Here is a 23,721-nt window from a genome sequence, read left to right as displayed (position 1 = left end):
AATCCATTGTTTTTAATAGCTGAGTAGTACTCCATTGTGTAAATATACATTTTCTGTATCCTTCTGTGAGGGACATCTGGGTTCTTTCCAGTTTCTGGCTATTATAAATAAGGCTGCTATGAACATAGTGGAGCATGTGTCCTTATTTCAAGTTGGAACAATTTCTGGGTATATACTCAGGAGTGGTATTGCTGGATCGTCCAGTAGTACTATGTCCAAATTTCTGTGGAACCGCCAAACTGATTTCCAATATAGTTGTACCAACTTGCAGTCCCACCATCAAGGGAGGAGTGTTCCTCTTTCTCCACAACTTCACCAGCATCTTCTGTCACCTGAATTTTTGATCTTAGCCATTCTGACCAGCATGAGGTGGAATCTCAGGGTTGTTTTGATTTGCCTTTCCCTGATGATTAAGGATGTTGAACATTTTTTTAGGTGCTTCTCATCCATTCAGTATTCCTCAGTTGAGAATTCTTTGTTTACTTCTGTACCCCAGTTTTAATGGTGTTATCTGGGGCTTAATGGGGTTATTTCTGGAGTCTAACTTCTTGAGATATTTGTATATATTGGATATTAGCCCCCTATCAGTTTTAGGATTGGTAAAGATCTTTTCCCAATCTGTTGGTTGCCTTTTTGTCTTATTGACAGTGTCCTTTGCCTTACAGAAGCTTTGCAATTTTATGAGGTTCCATTTGTCAATTCTTGATCTTACAGTACAAGCCATTGGTGTTCTGTTCAGGAATTTTCCCTCTGTGCCCATATCTTCAAGGTTTTCCCCCACTTTCTCTGTTCTGTTCAGGAATTTTCCCTCTGTGCCCATATCTTCAAGGTTTCCACCCACTTTCTCCTCTATAAGTCTCAGTGTCTCTGGCTTTATGTGGAGTTCATTGATATACTTAGACTTGAGCTTTGTACAAGGAAATGAGAATGGATCAATTTGTGTTATTCTAAATACTAGCCACCAGTTGAGCCAACACCATTTGTTGAAAATGCTTTCTTCTTTCCACTGGGTAATTTTAGCTCCTTTGTCAAAGATCAAGTGACCATAAGTGTGTTGGTTCATTTCTGGGTCTTCAATTTTTTTCCATTGATATACCTGTCTGTCACTGTACTAGTACCATGCAGTTTTTTATCACAATTGCTCTGTAGTACAGCTTGAGGTCAGGCATGTTGATTCCACCAGAGGTTCTTTTATTGTTGAGAATAGTTTTTGCTATCCTAGGTTTTTCGTTATTCCAGATGAATTTGCAAATTGCCCTTTCTAACTCAGTGGAGAATTGAGTTGGAATTTTGATGGGCATTACATTGAATCTGTAGATTGCTTTTGGCAGGATAACCATTTTTACTATATTGAACCTGCCAATCCATGAGCATGGGTGATCTTTCCATCTTTTGAGATCTTCTTCAGTTTCTTTCTTCAGAGACTTGAAGTTCTTATCATAGAGATCTTTCACTTGCTTAGTTAGAGTCACAACATTGTATTTTATATTATTTGTGACTATTATGAAGGGTGTTGTTTCCCTAATTTCTTTCTCAGCATGTTTATCCTTTGTGTACAGAAAGGCCACTGATGTGTTTGAGTTAATCTTATATTCAGCTACTTCACTGAAGTTGTTTATCAGGTTTAGGAGTTTTCTGGTGGAATTTTGGGGTCACTTATGTATACTATCATATCATCTGCAAAAAGTGATATTTTGACTTCTTCCTTTCCAATATTTATCCCATTGATCTCCTTTTGTTGTCGAATTGCTCTGGCTAGGATTTCAAATACTATATTGAGTAGGTAGGGAGAGAAGAGTCAGCCTTGTCTAGTCCCTGGTTTTAGTGGATTGCTTCAAGTTTCTCTCCATTTAGTTTGAGGTTGGTTACTTGTTTTCTGTACATTGCTTTTACTATGTTGAGGTATGGGCCTTGAATTCCTGAACTTTCCAAGACTTTTTTCATGAATGGGTGTTGGATTTTGTTAAATGCTTTCTCAGCATCTAATGAGATGATCATGTGATTTTTGTCTTTGAGTTTGTTTATGTAGTGGATTACTTTGATGGATTTCCATATATTGAATCATCCCTGCATCCCTGGGATGAAGCCTACTTGATCATGATGGATGATCCTTTTGATGTGTAGAAGCCACTTATTTACTAAGTCAAAATCTCTGCATGATTGAAGAGAGATAACACCATGCCTGTGGAATTATTAAAGTAGATGCTGGGAACTAGCCTGAGAGTAGGAAATAAGAACATATCAAAGACAATGGGCAATGAAAACTGGGTAAAAAGCAGAGGTTTGGATCAGGAGTGCAAGAGTCAGCAGATGTAAAGGTAGGAGGTAGCAGACAAATGGGGAAAGATTGACAATCATTGAATCACAAAGTCTTAGACATTGACAAGTTGAAGCTGAAGTAGAAGAAAATAGTATAAGAGTTAAAGAGATCAAAGGATACAGAGTTTGGGGGATTGAACATACTATTTGCGCAGGTGTTGACATCTATAGAGGTGGCAGAGAGAAAGCTATTTTCCTTGAGTGATAAAATTCTTTAAGATTTCCGAAAGGATGATGTCAAGAGACTATCTTAGATAATGATACAACCTGTTAAAGTTATGAGACTTAGGGAAGTGCTTCAGTGATGTCTGATGGAATCGGATTGTAAAGGATCAGTGGTTCTTTAGAAAGAAGGAAGTAGAAAATAGCTGTACTCAAAAAAGAGGAATCATAACCATAGTCTCTCGAGTCCTAGACCCTAGTGCTATTGAGGTTATGAAAGAAAAGCAAATTCACTATCTGATAATCCTTGGTGCCCATGTCCTCAGTAGATTCAAACCTTTACTTAGATACAGAAGACGATGGGAGGAGTTAAGGTGCTTGGTGAAGAGTTTGGTCATTACAGCAGATTGGTTTTAGGTAGAACTAAAGATTTAGAATTCTTAGGAAGAGATGATAGGATTATATTGCCAGCCATTGTTACTGATATCTACCTATTAAATGTTAATTTTTTTATCAAAGTTTTAGAAGCTTTTACACTCTTGCATCAGTTTTTCTTTAAGTGCCTCAGCTATAATAACCCCTATAACTGGCACACACTGAGAGGACACTATCTACGCTTTCAGGGGGTTCTGCTTTTTATTACTCATTTATAAGTAGTAATTTCATGTCTATTATATTTACAATACTAATAATAAAAGGTTAAATTCCTTTCTTCAGAGAGAAGAAAAGTCTTATAATAAAACCATAAAATGCAATAACGTTCAGATATTTAGTTTGTGTTGTTTAATTGCTCCCTTGAATTGCTATTATTGTTACTGCTTTCTGGAGGAACTTTTATACCATTGTTGTTGCAACCATCAGTATTGCTCTCTGATACAGACATACATTCTTTTAAAAATGTATCCATTTGTTGCAAAGAAATTTTTCCTTTGCAAAGGGTAAGAAAAACACTTACCTGCGGGTATAAAGACAAATAACTAGAATATAGTTAAGGCTGCCCTGAGATCATATACATACACATAACATCATAAAGACTGAGCAGTGTACATTTATATATATTTAGAAACACACATGCATATGATATGTGTAACTGTGAATATAAGTATTTTTTGAAATTATAATAAGCATCATTTCCCCTTTTCATCACCTCAAAAATATTTACATACACACAAAATGAACTCACACTATCTTGTTTATAATTTATTATAATTTAGAGTATTTAAGATATGTTTACTATATCTTTAATATTTAAGATATGTGCATTGTATCTGTTGGGTTTTGGTGTTTTGCTCTTGTCAATTCTTTGACTGAACTCGGCTACCAATCCAATCTCTTATGTTAAAATGACTCAACTTATTTTTTCATACATTACTTGGGACTCAATAGTGTATTCATTGTGTGAAAATAAAAATATCAATTTGAAATTCCTCCAAAATTATATAAAGTTTCTCTGAGGAATCATAACTTGTAGTTTCATTTGAGATGACCGTTCACCCTCTACAGTTGGTAGTTGCTATGGTTTCTTTACACCACACTGTAAAGATGCATTGCACACTGTCATTCTTTGCGTAAAGTTTGCATTTACCTACCTTTTTGCAATTGTGCAAAACTTTTATCCAGGCTGTTTTAGGTGTTTTATGAAATTTCATCTTCAATTTTTCTTCTCTCTAGTACCTGATAGTGCGCCAGAAAATATTACTTACAAAAACATTTCCTCGGAAGAGATTGAGATTTCCTTCCTTCCTCCAAGGAGTCCCAATGGCATCATACAAAAGTACACGATTTACCTCAAGAGAAGTAATAGCCACGAGGCGAGAACTATAGATACAACCTCTCTCACTCAAACTATCGGAGGTAAAATACAATTCTACTGTTTGATATTTACCATTTTATGGACAGTATGACCACAAAATAGTAACCCAATGTGGTAAAATAACTTAATCATGATTATTTATGTTACTGGGAGTAAGAACTTTTTAACAAATTAATGTGTGAATTTATGGTAGTCCTATGTGAATATATTCTAGGTGTGGTATTTTGTGCAATGTCTTATATCTTATACTCATAAGAGAAGGGATGTTTTCTGTGTGTATATTTCTCTCTCTCTCTCTCTCTCTGTGTCTCTCTCTCTCTGTCTGTCTCTGTCTCTGTCTCTGTCTCTGTCTCTCTCTCTGTCTCTCTCTCTGTCTCTCTGTCTCTCTCTCTGTGATTGCACTCCTGTGAAGGTTAGAAGACAGTATCGACTGTTTGTGTTCATTTTCTCCTCACTGGAGGCAGAGTCTTTTTGTTGTTTGTCCCCAGACTGCGTGTGCCCTGTTAGAAGGCCTCTGAGCTTCTGCCGATGACCCTGTTGATATCTCTCATCTTACTGCAGCAACACTGGGGTTACAGTTACACAGTACTGTCCTTGGCTTTTTGTATTGTCTAGGGATTTGAACTAAGGTTTCCAATATTGCATGTTTACCCACTGAGCTATCTCCTCTGCCCCTTTTGTAGGATTTTTATTCTGATAATCAATCCTAGTTTATTTAGCTTTTAGTTTTGGCAGAGTGTTGAATTGAGAGACATTCCATTGTTCACTTCTTGCATATTATTAACGGATCTATCCTTTGTGTTAATTTATCTATTTTACTTCTGTTTAGGACTGAAGAAGTATACCCATTATGTGATTGAGGTGTCTGCCAGTACACTGAAAGGTGAAGGAGTTCGGAGTATGCCAATAAGCATACTGACCGAGGAAGACGGTAAGGCTATATAGTGCATTCTGAAATACCTGCATTTTTAATATTTCAAGGAATATAGAGATACTATGGGATGTTTGTGGTATCTAGTCTATAGATTGGAGACATATGCAGAATGAAACCTAGTGCAACATTTTTTTTACCTAAACTGTAAGCTATAAACAACATAAGTACTATATAAAGATTTCATTATGATATAAGAGCAGGTACGAAAGATAGATTTACATTGAGTAAAATCAGATAGACACACTATTTTTTTTTTTTTTTGCCTTTGAAGCCAACTGTACTATAAGTACAATTTTATGGGAGACTTTTAAGGATCAAGTTTGAAAATGGGATTATCATATGTGTCCCAACAGTGTTCATCATTTTCTGGCATTTACAGAAGTTTTGGAGTAGAGTCTAAATAACTTTCGACATGTCTTATGTTATTAGGATTAGATAATCAATAAATTCACTTTATATTTTTAGTTTTATCTAGTTATTAACTACAGAGCTTTCCTTGAATGTTAATTTTCTGTTTTAAAAATTGAAAATAATTTCTCTCTTATACAATAAGTCCTGACCACAGTTTCCCCTCCATCCACTCTTCTCAGCTTGCCCCTACTCTCCCCCAAATCTACTCTCCCTCTGTTTCCTGTCAGAGAAGAGAAAACTTCCAAGAAACAACAACAAAACAAGACAAAACAACATACAATAAGACAAAGCAAAAGCCTTCTTATCAAGACTGGACAAGGCAACCGAATGGAGGAAAAGAGTCCTAAGCTCAGGCAAAAGATTCCTACACATACACACTCCACTGTTACAAGTTCCACAAATACAAAACCACCAAGCTAGCAGCCATACTAAACACACAAGAGAACTTGGTGCAGATTCATGCAGGCTCTGTGCTTGCTGCTTCAGTCTCTGCGAGCCCATGTGTGCCCTGCTTAGTTGATTAGTGGACCATGTTCTGCTGGGATCCTCCATCCCCTCTGAGTCCTGTGCTTTCTCATACATTTTTTTTCCAGAAGGTGAATAAAATCACCCCTTCTGGGACCATTCTGTATCGACACGTCAGCAAACCACAGGTGTACGTTGCACTCGGAGGTGACTCTGAGAGGCCTGCTTTAGAAGAGTATTGAGAGTTTATGTTTTACATGTTAGGTATTTTTGAAACAATTGGCTTTTTATGTAGAAGGAATCCTTATTCTCATGTTAGGTCAGCCTGGAGGTAGCATACATGTTTATGGTATGTTTTTTTCCTTTTTTTTTTTTTCTCAAGATGCCAGGAGATTGTATCCTGTGGGTGCTCAGGGTCATGAATAACTCATTACTGAGAATGTTACGTGGACACTATTAGAGGGACAGGGTGTTTTCTTTGCACCACTCCCAGTTTTGCATACGATAATAAATTCCATTTTACCTCTCCTCTCCTATACAATTTTCTTCTTGTGTTTTCTACGCTGAAACCTCTTGGCCATGCACACTGGCTTGTCAGTCTCTGAAGGCTTTGGGTCATGGGTAAAGATGATCTCATCATTGCTTTTATGCATGATGATTGGTGCATATTCAACCTTTTCTGTATTTTTGTCTCTTTTTTCCCCCCCATAGATTAACCTTGCTTATTTAGACATCATTTTAGCATTTAGTTATTTTGTGGGGTAGAGTGTTCTCATCTACAGTTCTTACCTAATCAAAAAATCCCAATCATGACAATTCAAAATCCATTATGACTTAATCAAAGCCAGTGGATATTTATGCTGAGTAGGATGTTTTTTCTGCATGAATGCATACTGTCTATTTGAGTTCTGCAGTTGAATCATACAAGTCATTAAAAAATAGGCTGACCGGCAAATGTTCACCTGAATTCATGGCCACATTGCATATATCAAAGAACAAACATTCCTCCTGACTCTTCTTCAACAATTTCACCAAATGGAGACTAGCCCGAGGAAGCTGGATTTTATGAGTTATATGCCTTGACTCAGAAAGCTTTCAGTGTAGATGTGGCCTATGTTTGACAAATGTGTAAACAAGTAGTTTATATAATTGTAATTACTAGTAGAAGTGTTTCCAAAAATTATTAACTAAGCCTAATGAGGAAGTGAGGTTTCTCCAGAGCGTCAGGGACAGTAGAGCTGAATCTTTTGTCTGTGCTGTGACCCGAAGGAAGGCAGATGAAGAGGGAGTGAGGAGAGAGCATGCCAGCAGAAGACCTTCCAAGTGTCCTGATGCTATGACATGCTGAATTAATTATGCTGAAATTGATTTTAATTTAAAAATCCATTTATTTTTAGTTTTTACTGTGGGGTGTGTGTGTGTATTTCATTCACATATATATTATTCATATATACCCACATACATACATACACACACACACACACACACACACACACACACACACACACACACACACATTCATGTGTTCTTCCCAAGAATTTTAATGCTTATTATAGAATAAAAATGTGGAGTCACTGGATGTTTGTATCCATATTACTTCCAGTTCACTGGATGTTTGTATCCATATTACTTCCAGTTTTTAAATGACATTGTTTTTTCTCTTTTCTTTCCTTTCCTTTTCTTTCCTTTTCTTTTCTTTTCTTTTCCTTTTTCCTTTCCTTTCCTTTCCTTTCCTTTCCTTTCCTTTCCTTTCCTTTCCTTTCCTTTCCTTTCCTTTCCTTTCCTTTCCTTTCTTCCTTCCTTTCTCTTTTCTTTTCTTTTCTTTTCTTTTCTTTTCTTTTCTTTTCTTTTCTTTTCTTTTCTTTCTCTCTCTCTCTTTCTTTTTTTTTTTTTTTTTTTTTTTTGTTTTTTGAGACAGGGTTTCTCTGTGTAGCCCTGGCTGTCCTGGAACTCACTCCATAGACCAGGGTGGCCTTGAACTCAGAAACCCACCTGCCTCTGCCTCCCAAGTGCTGGGGTTAAAGGCATGCACCGCCACTGCCCGGCGACATTCTTTTTTCTAAAAGTCAACATAAATTATACTTTATAAGTATGCTAAGAGAGTATTTATTGGGTTTACTTTGATAGGTGAATTGGAAGTGATTCTGAGCCCAGGAAACACATGTCTCTAAACAATACACAGACTCATGTGATGTCACTACTCAGCAGCATTTTCCAGTGAGGCACCATTGGGGGGGGAAACAAAGCAGAACCAAACAAATCTGAAGTGGCAACTATAGTTGTCACCACTTCAGTGAACTCTTTTCATGAAACGAGCTCTTCTCTAGTATAAGAAAGTTGAGGAAACTGAGAGTGATTCTAACCATTTTTCTGCTAGCATACTATCCTTCTATAATGGAGTTTCCTGTGAAACCCATGCAATTATAGACTCATGGACTAGATTTTCATCTTACTCTAGTGATTTCTGACATATCCTGGGGGTTGAGGAATACCATTTGTCCGAATGAGGTCAGTCATTCTCAGTTCCTTCAAAATGTATGCTTATCATTCTTTGAATGTATAACATCTTTTTCTCCCAACTCTTCATTATCTCGGGTGATCTTTTACTATTGGGGACATTTATTCTCACCAATAAAACATTTGCTTTTATTAGAGAATGATAATTTGCCCAAATGTTCTTAAACAGTCAATGAGTCACTGTGACTGACCCATGTTGTATTTTCTCATGAAATACTTTTTTCCATTGACTCACAGGAGCAGATGTTCTAACAGTACCATGAAAATCTCCTTTCATCATTTTATCTGAACATAAGCAATCAGGTTCTTCTGCCGGTGAATCTGAACATGATTCATTTACCACAGAGTTTATCAGAAAAAAAAGTTCTGTACACTTATATTTTTACATTTTACATATTTATCTAATGAAATGTGTCATTCTTTGTTAAAATTTTCCAGCTCCTGACTCTCCTCCTCAGAACTTCTCTGTGAAACAGTTGTCTGGTGTCACCGTGATGTTGTCATGGCAACCACCCTTGGAGCCAAATGGAATTATCCTCTATTACACAGTTTATGTCTGGTAAGGATTTTTTGGAAGCAGTTCTGAGAACAAATATTAATTTGTAATATAATAGGAATGTAGTGTTTATCTCGGAATGTGAGGCTGCATTAGAGCTCTGATTATTAATAGGTGGGATAAAATGCTTTTTTTTATTAAGAAACAAGTTTTCATCATATTATGCAGTTGGTCAGCAATTAAAAATCTTTTCAGCTAAAATTTTTTTTTAAAAAGTATGTTTTTTAAAGCTATACCAAATGTATACTCTTTAAGGTCTGAAGGATAAATTTACATGATTACAAATATATGACTGAAAATATTTGATAGTCTTTTGACCTGCTCCATTTCCAACCTGGACTGGTTCACTTCTCCTTAGGTACCCTGGTGGTCCCCACTCCCAGGTGGTCACTGTATTGTTGCTGAACTTAGTGCAAACATCAGATCGATTGGCTTAGCATAGAATTCCTGGACTCAAGTGATTCTTCTGTCTCAGCTTCCTGAGTAGCTGGGACTACATATGTGAGCCACCATGCCTGGCTATTTGAAAGTTTTAAAGCAAATATTTTGCGCAACTATTTTCAAGTTAATTTCAATTAAATTTTTTTATCATGATGAAAGTGAATTTCCATTTTCTTGATACATGGCAAGGAATACTTAAAAAATAAAATAAGTGTGTGTGTGTGTGTGTGTGTGTGTGATACATTTATATGCAGTGCATACATGTATTTGTTCCTGTGTGATGTGCATATGCAAACTGAAGAAGATGAAGGGTTGTCTTTCTCAAACCTTCTTTATGTTGTTTCCTTGAGACAGGGTCTTTCACAGAACCTGATCTCAGTACTTTAACCTGACTCTCTGACCAGAAATGCCTCAGTAGGTGCCCAACTCCACCTACATACATGCACTCAAACATGAGGCTCACTGGCCTACACAGACATGCTCAGGGTTTTTCATGAGTATGGTGGATTTGAACTCAGTCCTCCATGTTTATAGAGCCATCTTCTTACGTTGGGTTATGAAATTTGGGAGTCTCAAATCATACATGAAAAATTTCATTAATTGGATTAATTTAATTTAATTAATCCAATTAATTAAAATTTTATGTATATGAGTGTTTTGCCTCTATAGATGTTTGTGTACTACATGTGTATCTGGTGCCTGAGGAGGCCAGAAGAGGTCATCAATTCCCTAGACCTAGAGTTATAGATGGTTGTGGACCTCCATGTGGATATTGGGAATCTACTCTGGTTCTTAATCCCAGAGCCATCTCCAGGTTATAAAATAGACTCTCAATATCAAAAGGTACATAGAAAAGTTGCCAACACATTTGAATTTCCTAATTAAATGCACAAGCACATACATACAGACATAGACAAATCAGACATAGCATGTTTATATACAAACACTACAAAGACATACCTTATATATTGTTGAATTAAAGACAGTAAACTACCATTCACAACTGATTGAAACTGTATTATCATTTGTTGAGGAAGTAAAAAGTATAGTTTTAAGGTTTAAAACTTAATCTCTGATTTTTTATAGTTTGTTTTTGCCATAAGAATAATGTAATTTATACAGCAAATACGTTCTGTAGTAGGATGACTATTTCACATAAATATAATATATTCAAGAATGTTATGTATATAATGAAACAGGTAAATGATAATGAAGTAGCTAGAAATGTATTTTTTAGTTTCCATCAATTTTTTACTAAGACATTTCTTGAAAGGTTTAGACAGTACAGCTAATAAGAGGTCATAGATTTTTACTTTTTTTTTCTTTGCTATTATCAGTTTAAGTGGGAAGGTATGATGCAGCTATCATCACTCACTATACATAGATTCAAGTTAGTGAGATATAGGATTCATGTCTGTCTCTGATGTGTACATTTCTGTCTCTGATGTGTAGCTATCTGTGTGATTTCATTAAGACAGTGGTTTTCAACATTTCCAATGCTGGGACCTGTTACTACAGTTTCTTTCTTTCTTTCTTTCTTTCTTTCTTTCTTTCTTTCTTTCTTTCTTTCTTTCTTTCTTTCTTTCTTTCGACCTTCCTTCCTTCCTTCCTTCCTTCCTTCCTTCCTTCCTTCCTTCCTTCCTTCCTTCCTTCCTTCCTCTTTTCTTTCTTTTCTTTTCTTTTCTTTTCTTTTCTTTTCTTTTCTTTTCTTTTCTTTTCTTTTGGTTTTTTGAGACAGGGTTTCTCTATGTAGTCCTGGCTGTCCTGGAACTCACTCTGTAGACCAGGCTGGCCTCGAACTCAGAAATCCACCTGCCTCTCCCTCCCAAGTGCTGGGATTAAAGGTGTGTGCCACCACTACCCGGCACTACAGTTTCTTATGTTGTGGTGACCACTCTCCCTAATCATAAAATTATCTTTATTGCTACTTCATAACTATAATGTTGAAAGTGTTATGAATCATAATGCAAATCTATGAAATGAAGCTCATCTCATATATGACCCCTGTGAAAGGGTCATTTGACCCACAAGATGCCACTACTCACAGGTTGAAAACTGCTGCCTTAAAGTCTTCAAAAATGCTGTCTGCTACATGGAGCCAGATTTCTAATCAAGAATTCCTCCACCTCCTGTGACTCTCAGATTCCTTCAGCCCAGTTGTAATATTTGCAAATTGTCATTATGCTACCCATTTGGATAGTTTTTTTCTTTTAGTGTGTTTTTGAGAAGGATTCCATGCTAACATTCTGGATGACTATTTCCTTGTCATAAAGGTTTCTCTACAAAATTCCTCATAAGGACTGATGTGTATTCATTTTGTTCCAACTACCATGCTAGTCACAGTTTGTAGATGAATTATTCAGAAATCATTATTAATCTTTTACAACTTAAATAATTTGTTCCTCTAAAATCTTCATCATGAAACAATGCTCATTATGTCAATATGATAAGGTAATATTTTCCCTCATTATGTCAACTAATTATGTGTTTTCAATGATGCACAGCCTTTGCTATGGGCAAATATATTAATGAAACAGTTTTATTAGAACACTATACATATATCCGTTCAATGAACTTGTAACTGATACACAATGTTCTTGTAAAGCCATACAAAGGTAATTTACTTGATATATTCTTGAATTCATCTTGGATTTGTTTAACAGTTTTGCCTCTGTATGTGTCAGGAAAACTGAGAGTTAGTTTTCTCCAAAATTGCCAAGGCAATATCCTACAAGGTATAGGTAAAAGGCTATGGAGAAAAAGCAACGCTATTATTCTAGCTTATATATAAGCCTTACCTTGAATGTGTTTTGTTTCTTAAACACTATGAGGAACACTACTAAGTCACTGATTGAGAGATGTATATTAACATAGATATAGAAATAAAAAATGTGTAGAACCCCAAAGTGATTGTAGACATATTTAATATATAATCGTATACCAATATAAAATTGCTTAAAAGGATTTGCTGAAGGTCTTTGTTTGGAGTTTTAAAATAATTTTATTACAGTTCTTTATTAAATGTATGGGTCCATGTAATAGGTAAAATACAAGTTTTATACATGACTTTTGTATGATATAAATTATTCATGGCCCCATTTTTGTTTTTACAAGATGTTCATCCTATTGAAAATGACTTAACATAATAATACAAGTAACACCAGTACTTGGGCTGTTGAGGCAGGAGAACCATGAGTTCAATGTCAGCCTAAGATGCATAGTTACACCATATTTTAAAAAAATTACCTGAAGTTTAAAGCATTTTATATAGACCAGCACAGAGAATGGGATATTTTTTGACTGGGATTCTCATTTTGCAATGTAGGTAGAAAACATTTATTTATTTATTTATTTATTTATTTATTTATTTATTTAGGTATTTTCTTTATTTACATTTCAAATGTTATTCCCTTTCTTAGTTTCCTCTCCAAAAGGCCCCTATCATTCCCCCTCCCCTGGTATTTTAATAAGTCAGAGAGTATCACAGTGGAGGCAGCTTATGAAGAATGAGGTAACCATGACTCATTAGAGGTTGGAAGGCAGCATCACGGCATGTACTTCTGTAGTTTGTTGAGTGAATGAAAGTAACAAGCTTAAGCTGATTCAAGTGCAAGATCAAACAAGAGCTCTAGTAAGATTCAAAAAAGTGAAAAATTAATTAGCAAATGCTAGCTTGTGATTTCATAAATAGTAAAATTAAAGAATATTCACACTACTTGGGTTATCAGTACTTAGTGAGAAGAGGGATGAGCCTATGTAAAAGTTTCTTTTATTCACCTGATGTAATTGTCATTTCAGAGGCTTACTGGTGAATAAGCTCATCCTTTCTTTCTGAACTCTGACTCAGGCTCCTCTCCCACCTGACTAATCCAATCTGGCTTCCCTCAGTGTCTTACTGAATTGCTACACTTGGCTTCACACTCACGGTGGCAATTTGTTGGAATCATCTGGCTCCTTATATTCTTACTTCAGCTGCCTCCACTGACCTGCTCTGCATTGCATGAACTCACTAACAAACTCAACTCCACTGCACTGCCTGCAATTGACTTACCAAAACACAACTCAACTCAACTGACTCCCAACTGTCTGTCTGTGTCTGTCCGTCTGTGTGTCTGTCCGCCTGTCTGCTGTCTGTCTGTCTGTCCTTGTCTGTGCATTGCTCTTAAATAGCTTCTCTTTCTTGTGCTGTTCTGATGAGAGTTGGGTACATCCTATCTCTGACCATTTTGTCAGATCTTTCTCTGATTCATCACTTTGTTTGCCCCTCAACCATAGCTACTTCCTTCTACAAACTAACCTTACCTTCATTGTTAGATATTAATGGTATGCATTAGGGCATGTCTGTATTCTATACAGAGGAATTAAAGTTGTGTGTTGTGTTTGTATTTCAGCTGAATCACATAGCCTAGGACTATGAATGTAATCCTTTGCCAGAGCAACCATGTTGCTGGGTTAAACTTCCTGAACAAGCCTAGAATAATTAAAAAGAAAACGAAAATAGTTAATAAACTAGATATGTAGACCAACATGAAATGAAATATCAAATGATGAAGATGAGAATGAAGATTCACCTTTTATTAAGTTCCAACCTTGATTAGGAAAGTATGTCTACCTATATGTATTTTCAAAAATGAGAAAATCTGTTTAGGGCTAGCCAAGTAATTTTGGTATTATAGATGTTCACTTGTTTCTTTTGTTGGAAATTATCATTTGGCATGGACTCATGTTGTCAGAAACAAGGAAGTTGGTAAAGAAGAATTGGTTTAATGATTTAGAATAGTATTTCTCAGCCTATGGGCCATGACCCCTTTGTGAGCTGAACAACCCTTTTATGGGTCAACAATCAGATATCCTATATATCATATACTTACATGATGGCTTATAATAATAGAAAATTCATTTAAGACATGGGAACAAAAATAATTTTATGATTGGGGAACACCACCACGTGAGGAATTATATTAAAATATCACAGTCTTAGGAAGGTTGAAAAGCACTGTTCTAGAATGAACTTTAACCCAGGTGCAATAAAGCAGTCAGATAATTTACATGTAAAAATAGTAAGTAGCTTTATCTTTAATACTCTAATGATGCTAATTCAAGACATTTTCTTCATGCAGCTCATGAATGAAAATAATAAAAGTATATAGATTTTCTCAGAATTATTCCAAAGCCAATTAAATTTATTTTGAAATATAAAAACCAAAAGAGGTTTTAAAATAGTCTGCCAAACTTAGAATTAAACTTAGCAAAAACAATTACAGATGGCTACCTTTACACAGTTCACAGTTTTAATCTTGAATGATGTAAAATACCTCTTTTAGAGATTCAGTATTGGGTAACATTCATACATTTAAATATGACGTGCTCATGACTTTAGATATGTAAGGCTGAGATTCCTTCTTGATCCTTTCCTTTCCATGTGCTCCTTAACTCCTTGTTCTACACGTAGATGGTGCAAATGATTTTTCAAGTTAACAATTTCCTACATCTTTGGATTTATCATATCTTCCTTTCCTAGGTTTTGGTGGTAGTTAAATTAATTATTCATCACTTTAGATTTTCTCTTTTAATGTCTGTGGGAAAATAAAAAGTTACTGTCTTGTTCTTAGAGAAATCACATTGTTCCTAATGAATTGTATTATATTGAAATTGTTGCTTTTTCTCTGATTGGAGGATAAAATCTGTTTCTTAGTATATTTCATGTCTATGATAGTTTCTTATACATTGTAGATGTTCAGTAACTCTGGGTAAATTCTTTTGAATATTGTTTTTTTATATAATCATCTCTAAATTGACAACATAATCTATGTTTGTTTGGGATACAGTTTAAAGGCACACACTGTCTACCTGAAAACTGTAATAGTAGATGTGTAAGATGTGTGAATAGCTTATTTTAAAAGTGGGCTGTGTCATGTTAAACAGGTGAGCATGCATACCATATCACTCATGGTCAAAAACATGCAAACAAAAATTAGAGAAGTTTTCCCAATTAGATTTGTAGAAGTTGAGAAATTAACAGTATCCAGATCAACAATGAAAAATTGCCCAATGCATACTCTCAGATATTCTTGATGTGGCTCTTGCAATAATTTAAAAAATCAGAATGGTAGTCATTGAGAAGCAACAGTCACTAAGACAAGCATCAAACTCACTTGACTCAATGGTCATAAAGTTTAAACTGCAGAAATAAAATGACCATAGAAAAGATATCTCTTTTCTCTGATGAGAAATCCCCACAGTTTTATCACTAGTAATAGCTAAGGAAGGGGAAAGGCGATTGTTGAGGATTAATTAAGACAACAATAGCTAAGTATTCATGGTATGCTATATTAGGTAGTTTCCCTGTAGAAAGATATCAAATATTGATTACTAACATATGAGACAAGAGAAGTAATATAATATATACAAGAACACATACGTAGAAATTCTATTGGATCTTAAACCAATAAGTACAGAACATGAAAATAAAATCTAACCCAGCTAATGCAAGGGTTATAGTCACAATTACAGTGGTGTCAAATCTTAGAGGAGTGAATCTGCCAGGCTACAGAGTTGCCCACTGATAGCTCCTTGGAGACAGAGATGTTGCACTTGGTCCAGAGATTTGTGTGCCACTCACAAACTAAAAGCAGCTGGTAAGAGTTGAGGAGCCAGGCTGGTCCTCGGTGACCCTCCACTCCCCTCTCCTTTCACTTCACCTTTGTTCAGTTTTATGATTAAACCATTCCAGTGAAATTGTGAGCTCTATAAATTTATTTATGTTCATTTATTTTCTACCTAATTTCTTAAAATACTGTAACACTCTATCTGGAAGAGTGTATCAAGTAGTAATGTTTGTTTCTAGTCACTCTGAACTCAGAATGTATCCCACTGTCATAAATTATCCAATTATTTCTCAGATACCAGTGCTTACATTTGAATTAAATTGATGCTTCTGTAACAGCAAATGCAGACTGAAATGTATCCCTGCAGATACCACTTCTTCACACAGGTTTTGTTAGTCTCTTAAAACTTGAGGGTTCAACTGTTTTACTGGAAAAGAAGAAACATCTATTCACAGGGGAAATCTGCTTACATTTATGTTTCCAAAGAAGAAAAATATGAAATGGCAGGAGGCATTAATTTTTGTGATGCTACTCTCTCCCCTTATATAAATTCTTTAATAATTTTAATGTTCTTAGAATGAACATTTGTTTGTAAACAGACATTTTAGGACCACTACATAAGCATTTATTCTTGGATTTAAATACTAATTAAGACTTAGTTCAAAACTATGGGAATGAAGTTAGTGTGACTAAAAAAAATAATTACATTGCTACACTTTTGCAACATTTTAACACTTTTTAAAAATTAGTTTTCCTTGCTAGATTTCTACACTTACTTAGAAAGCTCGGCATCTATATTGATTTAATTTATTTCCTTGTCAGAAGCAGCCTTTTTAAGTACCTTAAAGATTTAAACTAAATAACTGGTGCCATTTCTTCTGGTTTCTTCTCTCTCTCTCTCTCTCTCTCTCTCTCTCTCTCTCTCTCTCTCTCTCTCTCTCTCTCTCTGTAAATTGCACAACTTGTTTTAGGTGGCATTTCTAGTAAAGAATTGTATGAATCATACATACATACATACACACATACATACATACATGCATACATACTATCAGATTCCCTTTCAGGGATAGATCAGTAATCTCAGCGGTTGAGCAGTAGGGCTTTACAGACACCATGAGTTTGAAGCACGGGCTACGTAATACCCTGCCTCCAACCAAAGCAAACACAAAGAGATATTTTCGCTCAGTATTGTTTATTTACTTATTTGAATTGGCATAGAAGTAAAACTCACCATTATGCAACACATGAGAAAGGGGTTTACCTGACAAAATAATAATGTAAGAATGATCTGGCCAACATCAGAAAGAACAAAATATGTGAGCAATGAAGGCATTGGTGTGCAAAGTGTGGTAAAGTAACTTTGAATACACTGTGTTTTTAGATGCCTGGCTTAGTCTTCTGTTACTTGGACAGATACCTGAGGAAAGGGGCTGGAGAGAGTGCTAAGAACTAAAGTCAGTGCTATTGTACAGGACCAGAGATCAGGTCTCAACACCCATGCTAGGCAGCTCACAACTACCAGCAACTCCAACTCTAGAGGACCCGATACCTCTCATCTCTATAGACCCCCACCATGTACCTCTCATCACATGTACAGACCCCCCCATACACATGCTTACACATAATTATAAATGAAATTAACACATACGCCAAACAAATTAAAAGGGAGGATTCTATTACTGTTATTATTATTACTATTACTACTATTACTACTGCTAATCAGTACTACTACTACTACTACTACTACTACTACTACTACTACTACTAGTAGTAGTAGTAGTATTTGACTCACAGCTCCCAGTTTCAGAAGTTCCAGTCAATAACAGCATGGTACATGGTTTTGAAAGAGCATCTTACCTCACGGCTGCCAGGTAGAAGAGAGATCTACATAATATTTACTTTAGATATTCTCTTTTCTACAGTTTTTCTACCCAGGCCTTCTACCTTTAGGGTACTGTACCCCACGTTCATGTTATCTTTCCTCGATAGTTAATCCTCTCTGAGGATACATTGTTAGACATACCCAGAGGCATACATTTCCTAGGTGCTTCTCAATCTAATAAAGTTGAGCTCTCCCAGGAGCCACTAAAATTGGTCCAAGATACTTGTCATTATAAACATTTGATTCAATTACTAAATATACTTGGAAGCTAATGAAGTTAATCTATTGAAGTAGTCTAAAATTTACTAATTTCAAAATTTCAGAATAAGTGGCATCTTTATGAAGTTAAGCCAAGAAATTACTGTATTTTTGCTGTATTGCTACATATTTTTGATGTACTAGTCCTCAAAAGTAGGCAGGAGAATTTATTCTGAATGACAATTTTACTTTTCTTCTGTCTCTCCTAAGGGATAAATTATCATTAAAAACTATTAATGCAACTGAAGTATCACTGGAGTTGTCCGAGTTAGACTATCATGCTGACTATAGTGCCTATGTAACAGCTAGCACTAGATTCGGTGATGGACAAACAAGAAGCAGCGTCATTAACTTTCGAACACCAGAGGGAGGTGAGTTCTTAGGGTCTCAATCAACTTGATGAGTATTCAGCTCAAAAGGCATCATAAATCAAAAATGTGTTATTAAGCCTAAAACCCATCCTTAGCTGGATGCAAAATCGTGTCTACTTCCTATGTGTGCGCTGTTGGGAGACGAAAGTCATCTGTCTATGCTTCAAGTTTCCATTTGTTGAAGTGGCAACAGTATAGGACATCACTGGGTTCTTTTGAGGCATAAGGAGTAAGCATCCAGGGATAAATTCAGCACAGGACTTAACAAACGAGCAACATTTTACCTGCAGGTTAAATGTAGCAAAATCAAATACGTGACATTGACTTTCTGTTTGCTTTTAGCTTTTATTATTTCAAGACTGTCCAATAAAGTAGGATTTCATAGTCATGTGCTTTGTCATAGAAATTGGCTATGATGTTATCTGCAAATCAAGGACAGTGGTTATCTTGTAGAGCCTTTATAAGGAGGAACCCACTCTCTGTAACTGTCATACAGTAAAAGGGTAGAAGGACACCCTGGTGTAGGCTATGATTTCATTTCTGATACTCACATAGATAGTATTCCTAATTTAAGGTTTTAAAAAACCTGATTATGCCCATTTTCAATTTATCAACTGCTCAAAAACTTAAGACACTTCAACGCAACTTCCGGCCATGACTGAAACACTTCCGAATTGCTTGTTTTATAGAGCCCAGTGATCCTCCCAAAGATGTCCACTATGTGAACCTCAGTTCTTCATCGATAATTCTCTTTTGGACTCCTCCTGTAAAACCTAATGGAATCATACAATATTATTCTGTTTATTACCAAAATACTTCAAGTACTTTTGTGCAGGTAAGAGCTGTGTATTTCTTTTCATGATCTCAATGTTGTTAATGTTGTGGACTATTTGTATTGATAATTGTGCATAGATAATTGTCTCAAATCATGATGAAATGTCAGGCACTCCTAAATTTTCTGCCTGATCACTCTGTCTCTGTTTCTCTGTCTCTCTCTATGTCTCTCTCTGTGTCTCTGTCTCTGTATCTATGTCTCTCTCTGTCTCTCTCTGTGTTTCTGTCTCTGTCTTTCTCTCTGTTTCTCCCTGTCATCAGTTTTATGTCTCTTAGCAGCCCCACACAAAGAAAATTCAATTCTATTTTCTTAAATAACTTTTTTCTATAAATAACAATGGTTTCATTTATTCTGATCTATTTCTTAGCTGAAAAACCACTTTAATTTTGTTTGTATACAATATGAATTGTTTCCGTGGTTAAATATCTTGCATATTTTAATGGTTTCTTTTAATTTTTGAGATTATAATTACATCATCTTCTCCTTTCCTTTCTTCTTTCCAAAGCCTCACATATATTCTATCTTACTGTCTTTAACATCCATGAGCTCTATTTTTCATTAATCTATCCATCTGTTTTTCTATCTATGTATCTACCTATGTATCTGTCTATGTATCTATGTATCTATGTATCTATGTATCTATGTATCCATGTATCCATGTATCTATCTATCTATCTATCTATCTATCTATCTATCTATCTATCTATCTATCTATATATCTATATATCTATATATCTATCTATTTATCTATCTGAGTTATATGTATATATTCCTAATACATAAATATAACCTACTCAGTCAGTAAAATGTTACTTGTATGTACATTTTCAGGGCCAATTACTTGATTTGGATAACTAATTGGTGTGCTCTTCCCTAGAGAAGACTATTTCTCCATGTTCTGCATTGCTTAGTTTCCTGTCATTGCCTGCATAGGGTTGGGGCCTCACAGACTTTCCTCATCCACTTCAGCATGTCTGTATGTATGGTCTTTGTTCAGCTCACGTTTTGGCAGTCACGTGAAAGCGACTCTGAGGATATATTTTCTGACATTACTAAGAGACAAAATCTTACAAAAAAATCATGTGATTTTTCTAGCTCTTACAATCTTCACTCATTTTTGTTGTATCCATTGAGTCTGGTATCCACAACTGTGCAATTTGGTTGATTGTGCTTTTCTGGAAGGGTATCTATTGAAAGTGAAAGTGCATTAACAAGGACTCAGGACTACATTTATTTGTATTTGTGGTTATAAAGACAAAAATTTAGAATATAGTATTTTTTTCTTCAAATGAAGTATTTTTATTGTTGAGGAGAGAGTTTTTATAGCCACAATGCCATTATTAATGCTTACCATTAGATATAAAAGATACAGAGAAGATATCATTATCAGTCTGAAGAATGTAGGTCATGGGACTGCAGTCTGCAAAGAGGAATTATCTGGGATATGAACATAGAAGTAATGAAAAAGCCAAGAGTAATTTAAATTAGAGAGATGTTTTCAATTTTGCCCAAAATTGTTATATTATTGGTCTATATTAAATTTTTTCATATATATATATATATATATATATATATATATATATATGTATATAAGAGTAGTGAGATCCAGTCACAGGCAGGGAGTTGAAATACCATCTGGAAACAGGAATTTAAAGGAAATGCTGTAATTTACAAAATACAGTTTTTACTGGGAGAAGTGCCTTGCTGAATTGATTGTGACTGTCAATTCTTATTTCTAGGTGTCTTCCTAATTAAAAGAAGATGGTAGATATTATGGAATGACCCAGTTCCATTTGTTTAGGATGTTTAGCTTAATCAGAGTTGGGACTTCTGATTGACAGTCTCTAGGACTAGGCTATAGTATGCCTTGCTGAGTTCCTCTGTAGTTGAGTATGGGCTACTGAGGACCAGGGCAAGGGCAGAGCTTTGCAAACCATCTCAGCTAAAGGCATCAGAACCCAATGTCCAGAGACCAGGTCCATATTCACATTCTGTCCTCTAAGTGGAATGATATAACTTTGAACCTAATAAGAATACTACTTTGTAAAATATATTTAAATTCAGATATACATGTAGTTATCGTCTCAGATATTTTAAACAAATGCCTTAAGAAGAAAGTCCAAAAGAAAGGTCTGTCTTTTCTCTGTACATCAAGCCAATCTTCTGTCTTCCTCTGAAAGCTGATAAGAAGCAAGACAATCATTTCTTACCACAGAGTTCCTCACAGACATAACATCATCTCTCTTTACCATGAAAGATGTTGAACTTGAAGATCTTCCACTTCTATTCATTTTAAAAAAGCATCACAAGAGAGTGTAGTTTGAAATCTTAGCAATGGTGTTGCTTCTGCCTGATTTACTTGCCACTTGGGCACAATGACACTTTGGTCCTCACTGTCTATAACGGCACCTTATTTCTGAACATCCACCTTTGGTGTCAGCATGATCTTCTAAACCTATGTATTCAGACCTGAGTATATGGCATGATCCCATTTTTCCAACTCATCTGCCTTAGAACAGGTTATCTTCTATTAAGTAATCTTAAGGATGCTTTTAAGCGAGACAGTTGCAGGGTTGTCCAGGCTAATGATGTTAAAACATTTCAGAAATACAGTCTCATGTTGCTTCACATTCCCTCAGGCTTTAGTGCACTCCTAACATTAATGTTCAAAGTAGCATATCTTCTCTATCTGTTGTTTTCTAAGTTGATAGAAAAAATTACTTGGAATGGAAAATCATGTAGAAGATTATGTCTATAACTTTTATCTTCTGCTTTCTCCTCCCCATGGAACTTTGTGGAAACACACCCACACTTCGCATGTTTTATTTGCCTCCTATCTAGACATCTGGTCCTAGTCTTTGGATCCTTCTGTTACAGCAAACATCTTGAAAATGTGGGACATATAACACTTATATCTTCTCTATGTTCCCAGGATGCTTTCATGCATAGATTGGATGGTCAATAAATATTTTAATTGAAATAATATAAAATTTTTTGCCATGGACCAAGATTTTCAGTACTTAGGTAGATTTCAGTACCATTTGAGCATGGATTGAAACCTCCTTTCTTTGCTTTCTTGAGGACTTTAAGCATGTTGCTATTGTCCAGTCATCCTCCCTAATTCCTTCAGTCATCAGTATGGTATTTAGTATGGAAAATTACCTCTTATTCAGTTCCCACTAACATGTGTCACATTTTAATAATATGTCTGACAGAATGCTATATGTGTTTAAAAGTGCTAAAATAAGTTTTCCTGATAATAAAGTCTGAAAGCATCTGTAAGGTGCCTTTTGGCCATGTTTTCATGAATAAAGTATTAAGGTTTTATTTGATAATTGGAGCTAAAAGATATTATAAGCCAAAATTAAAAATGTGAGGTGAGGAAATAAATGGAGCATTCACCTGGATAAAGTCTAAGATTTTATGACTTTGTTTTGTGTCTATGTGTGCTCAGTCATACACCCAACAGGAGTGAACTTTTGGTGATTCAAAATAATTAGTTATTTGTGATGCTTTTAGATAATTAGAATAAATTCTATTCCCCAAAACCCCTCTAAAATCCATTCAAATAACCTTTCAGTAATTAATACTTGTGAGTAGTGCTTATATAAGCCAGCTATGCTATCTGTAAAGTTGAGGTATTGGAAGGCATCCAAACTCATATATCACATTTTTTAAAAAATGAGAAATTGTTACATGGCTTTAACAAGTCTATTCTCAAAAAAGACACCACAAAATCAAAGCAAATCTTTGATTATACTGACAGATAATGTTAAAAAAAAAACCTCAAAAACTTACTGAATTTTAAATTAACAAAGTGTAGAATCGTGCTGAGAAAAACCTTAATCAAATAGAGTATCCTATGTTAATTGTTTAAGCAAATTATTCTTGATTTTATTGTGATTAAGCACAGTATTAATTTGTGTGTCATTGGAGACTAATCCTCAAGAACCCTCTATAAAGTTATTCCTATTTTATTGTCAACCTTTGAGATTAGATATTGGCCCAGTCAGAAAAGCACCTGAGCAGCTGGGGCGCAGGGTCTGCTGACACTCGCCAACTGCCCACAACACCCGACACAGGATCTTAAGACTTCTGGTGAGGGGAGCACAGCTGCTGCTCCAATCCAATTGCGCGGGACCTGAGACT

The 23,721-nt window shown here is 35.4% G+C and overlaps 1 protein-coding gene across 2 annotated transcripts in view; it reads left to right on the top strand.

Moving 5' to 3' along the window:
• Ptprq (protein tyrosine phosphatase receptor type Q) overlaps nt 1-23,721 on the top strand; it is a 207,828-nt gene that overhangs the window by 54,771 nt on the left and 129,336 nt on the right. For both annotated transcript variants that reach the window (XM_021174928.2, XM_085843440.1), the window contains 5 exons: nt 4,153-4,335; nt 5,124-5,225; nt 9,060-9,180; nt 18,577-18,737; nt 19,427-19,572. In XM_021174928.2, the coding sequence (XP_021030587.1) occupies nt 4,153-4,335; nt 5,124-5,225; nt 9,060-9,180; nt 18,577-18,737; nt 19,427-19,572 (713 nt within the window). The remainder of the gene's footprint in view (nt 1-4,152; nt 4,336-5,123; nt 5,226-9,059; nt 9,181-18,576; nt 18,738-19,426; nt 19,573-23,721) is intronic.

The sequence above is a fragment of the Mus caroli genome, unplaced genomic scaffold (genome assembly GCF_978045245.1).
Source record: "Mus caroli unplaced genomic scaffold, Mus_caroli_1 scaffold_9, whole genome shotgun sequence".
In the NCBI taxonomy this organism is placed as follows: domain Eukaryota; kingdom Metazoa; phylum Chordata; class Mammalia; order Rodentia; family Muridae; genus Mus; species Mus caroli.
The sequence above is the reverse complement of the archived record's forward strand: the minus strand, read 5'-3'. Positions and strand labels throughout refer to the sequence as shown.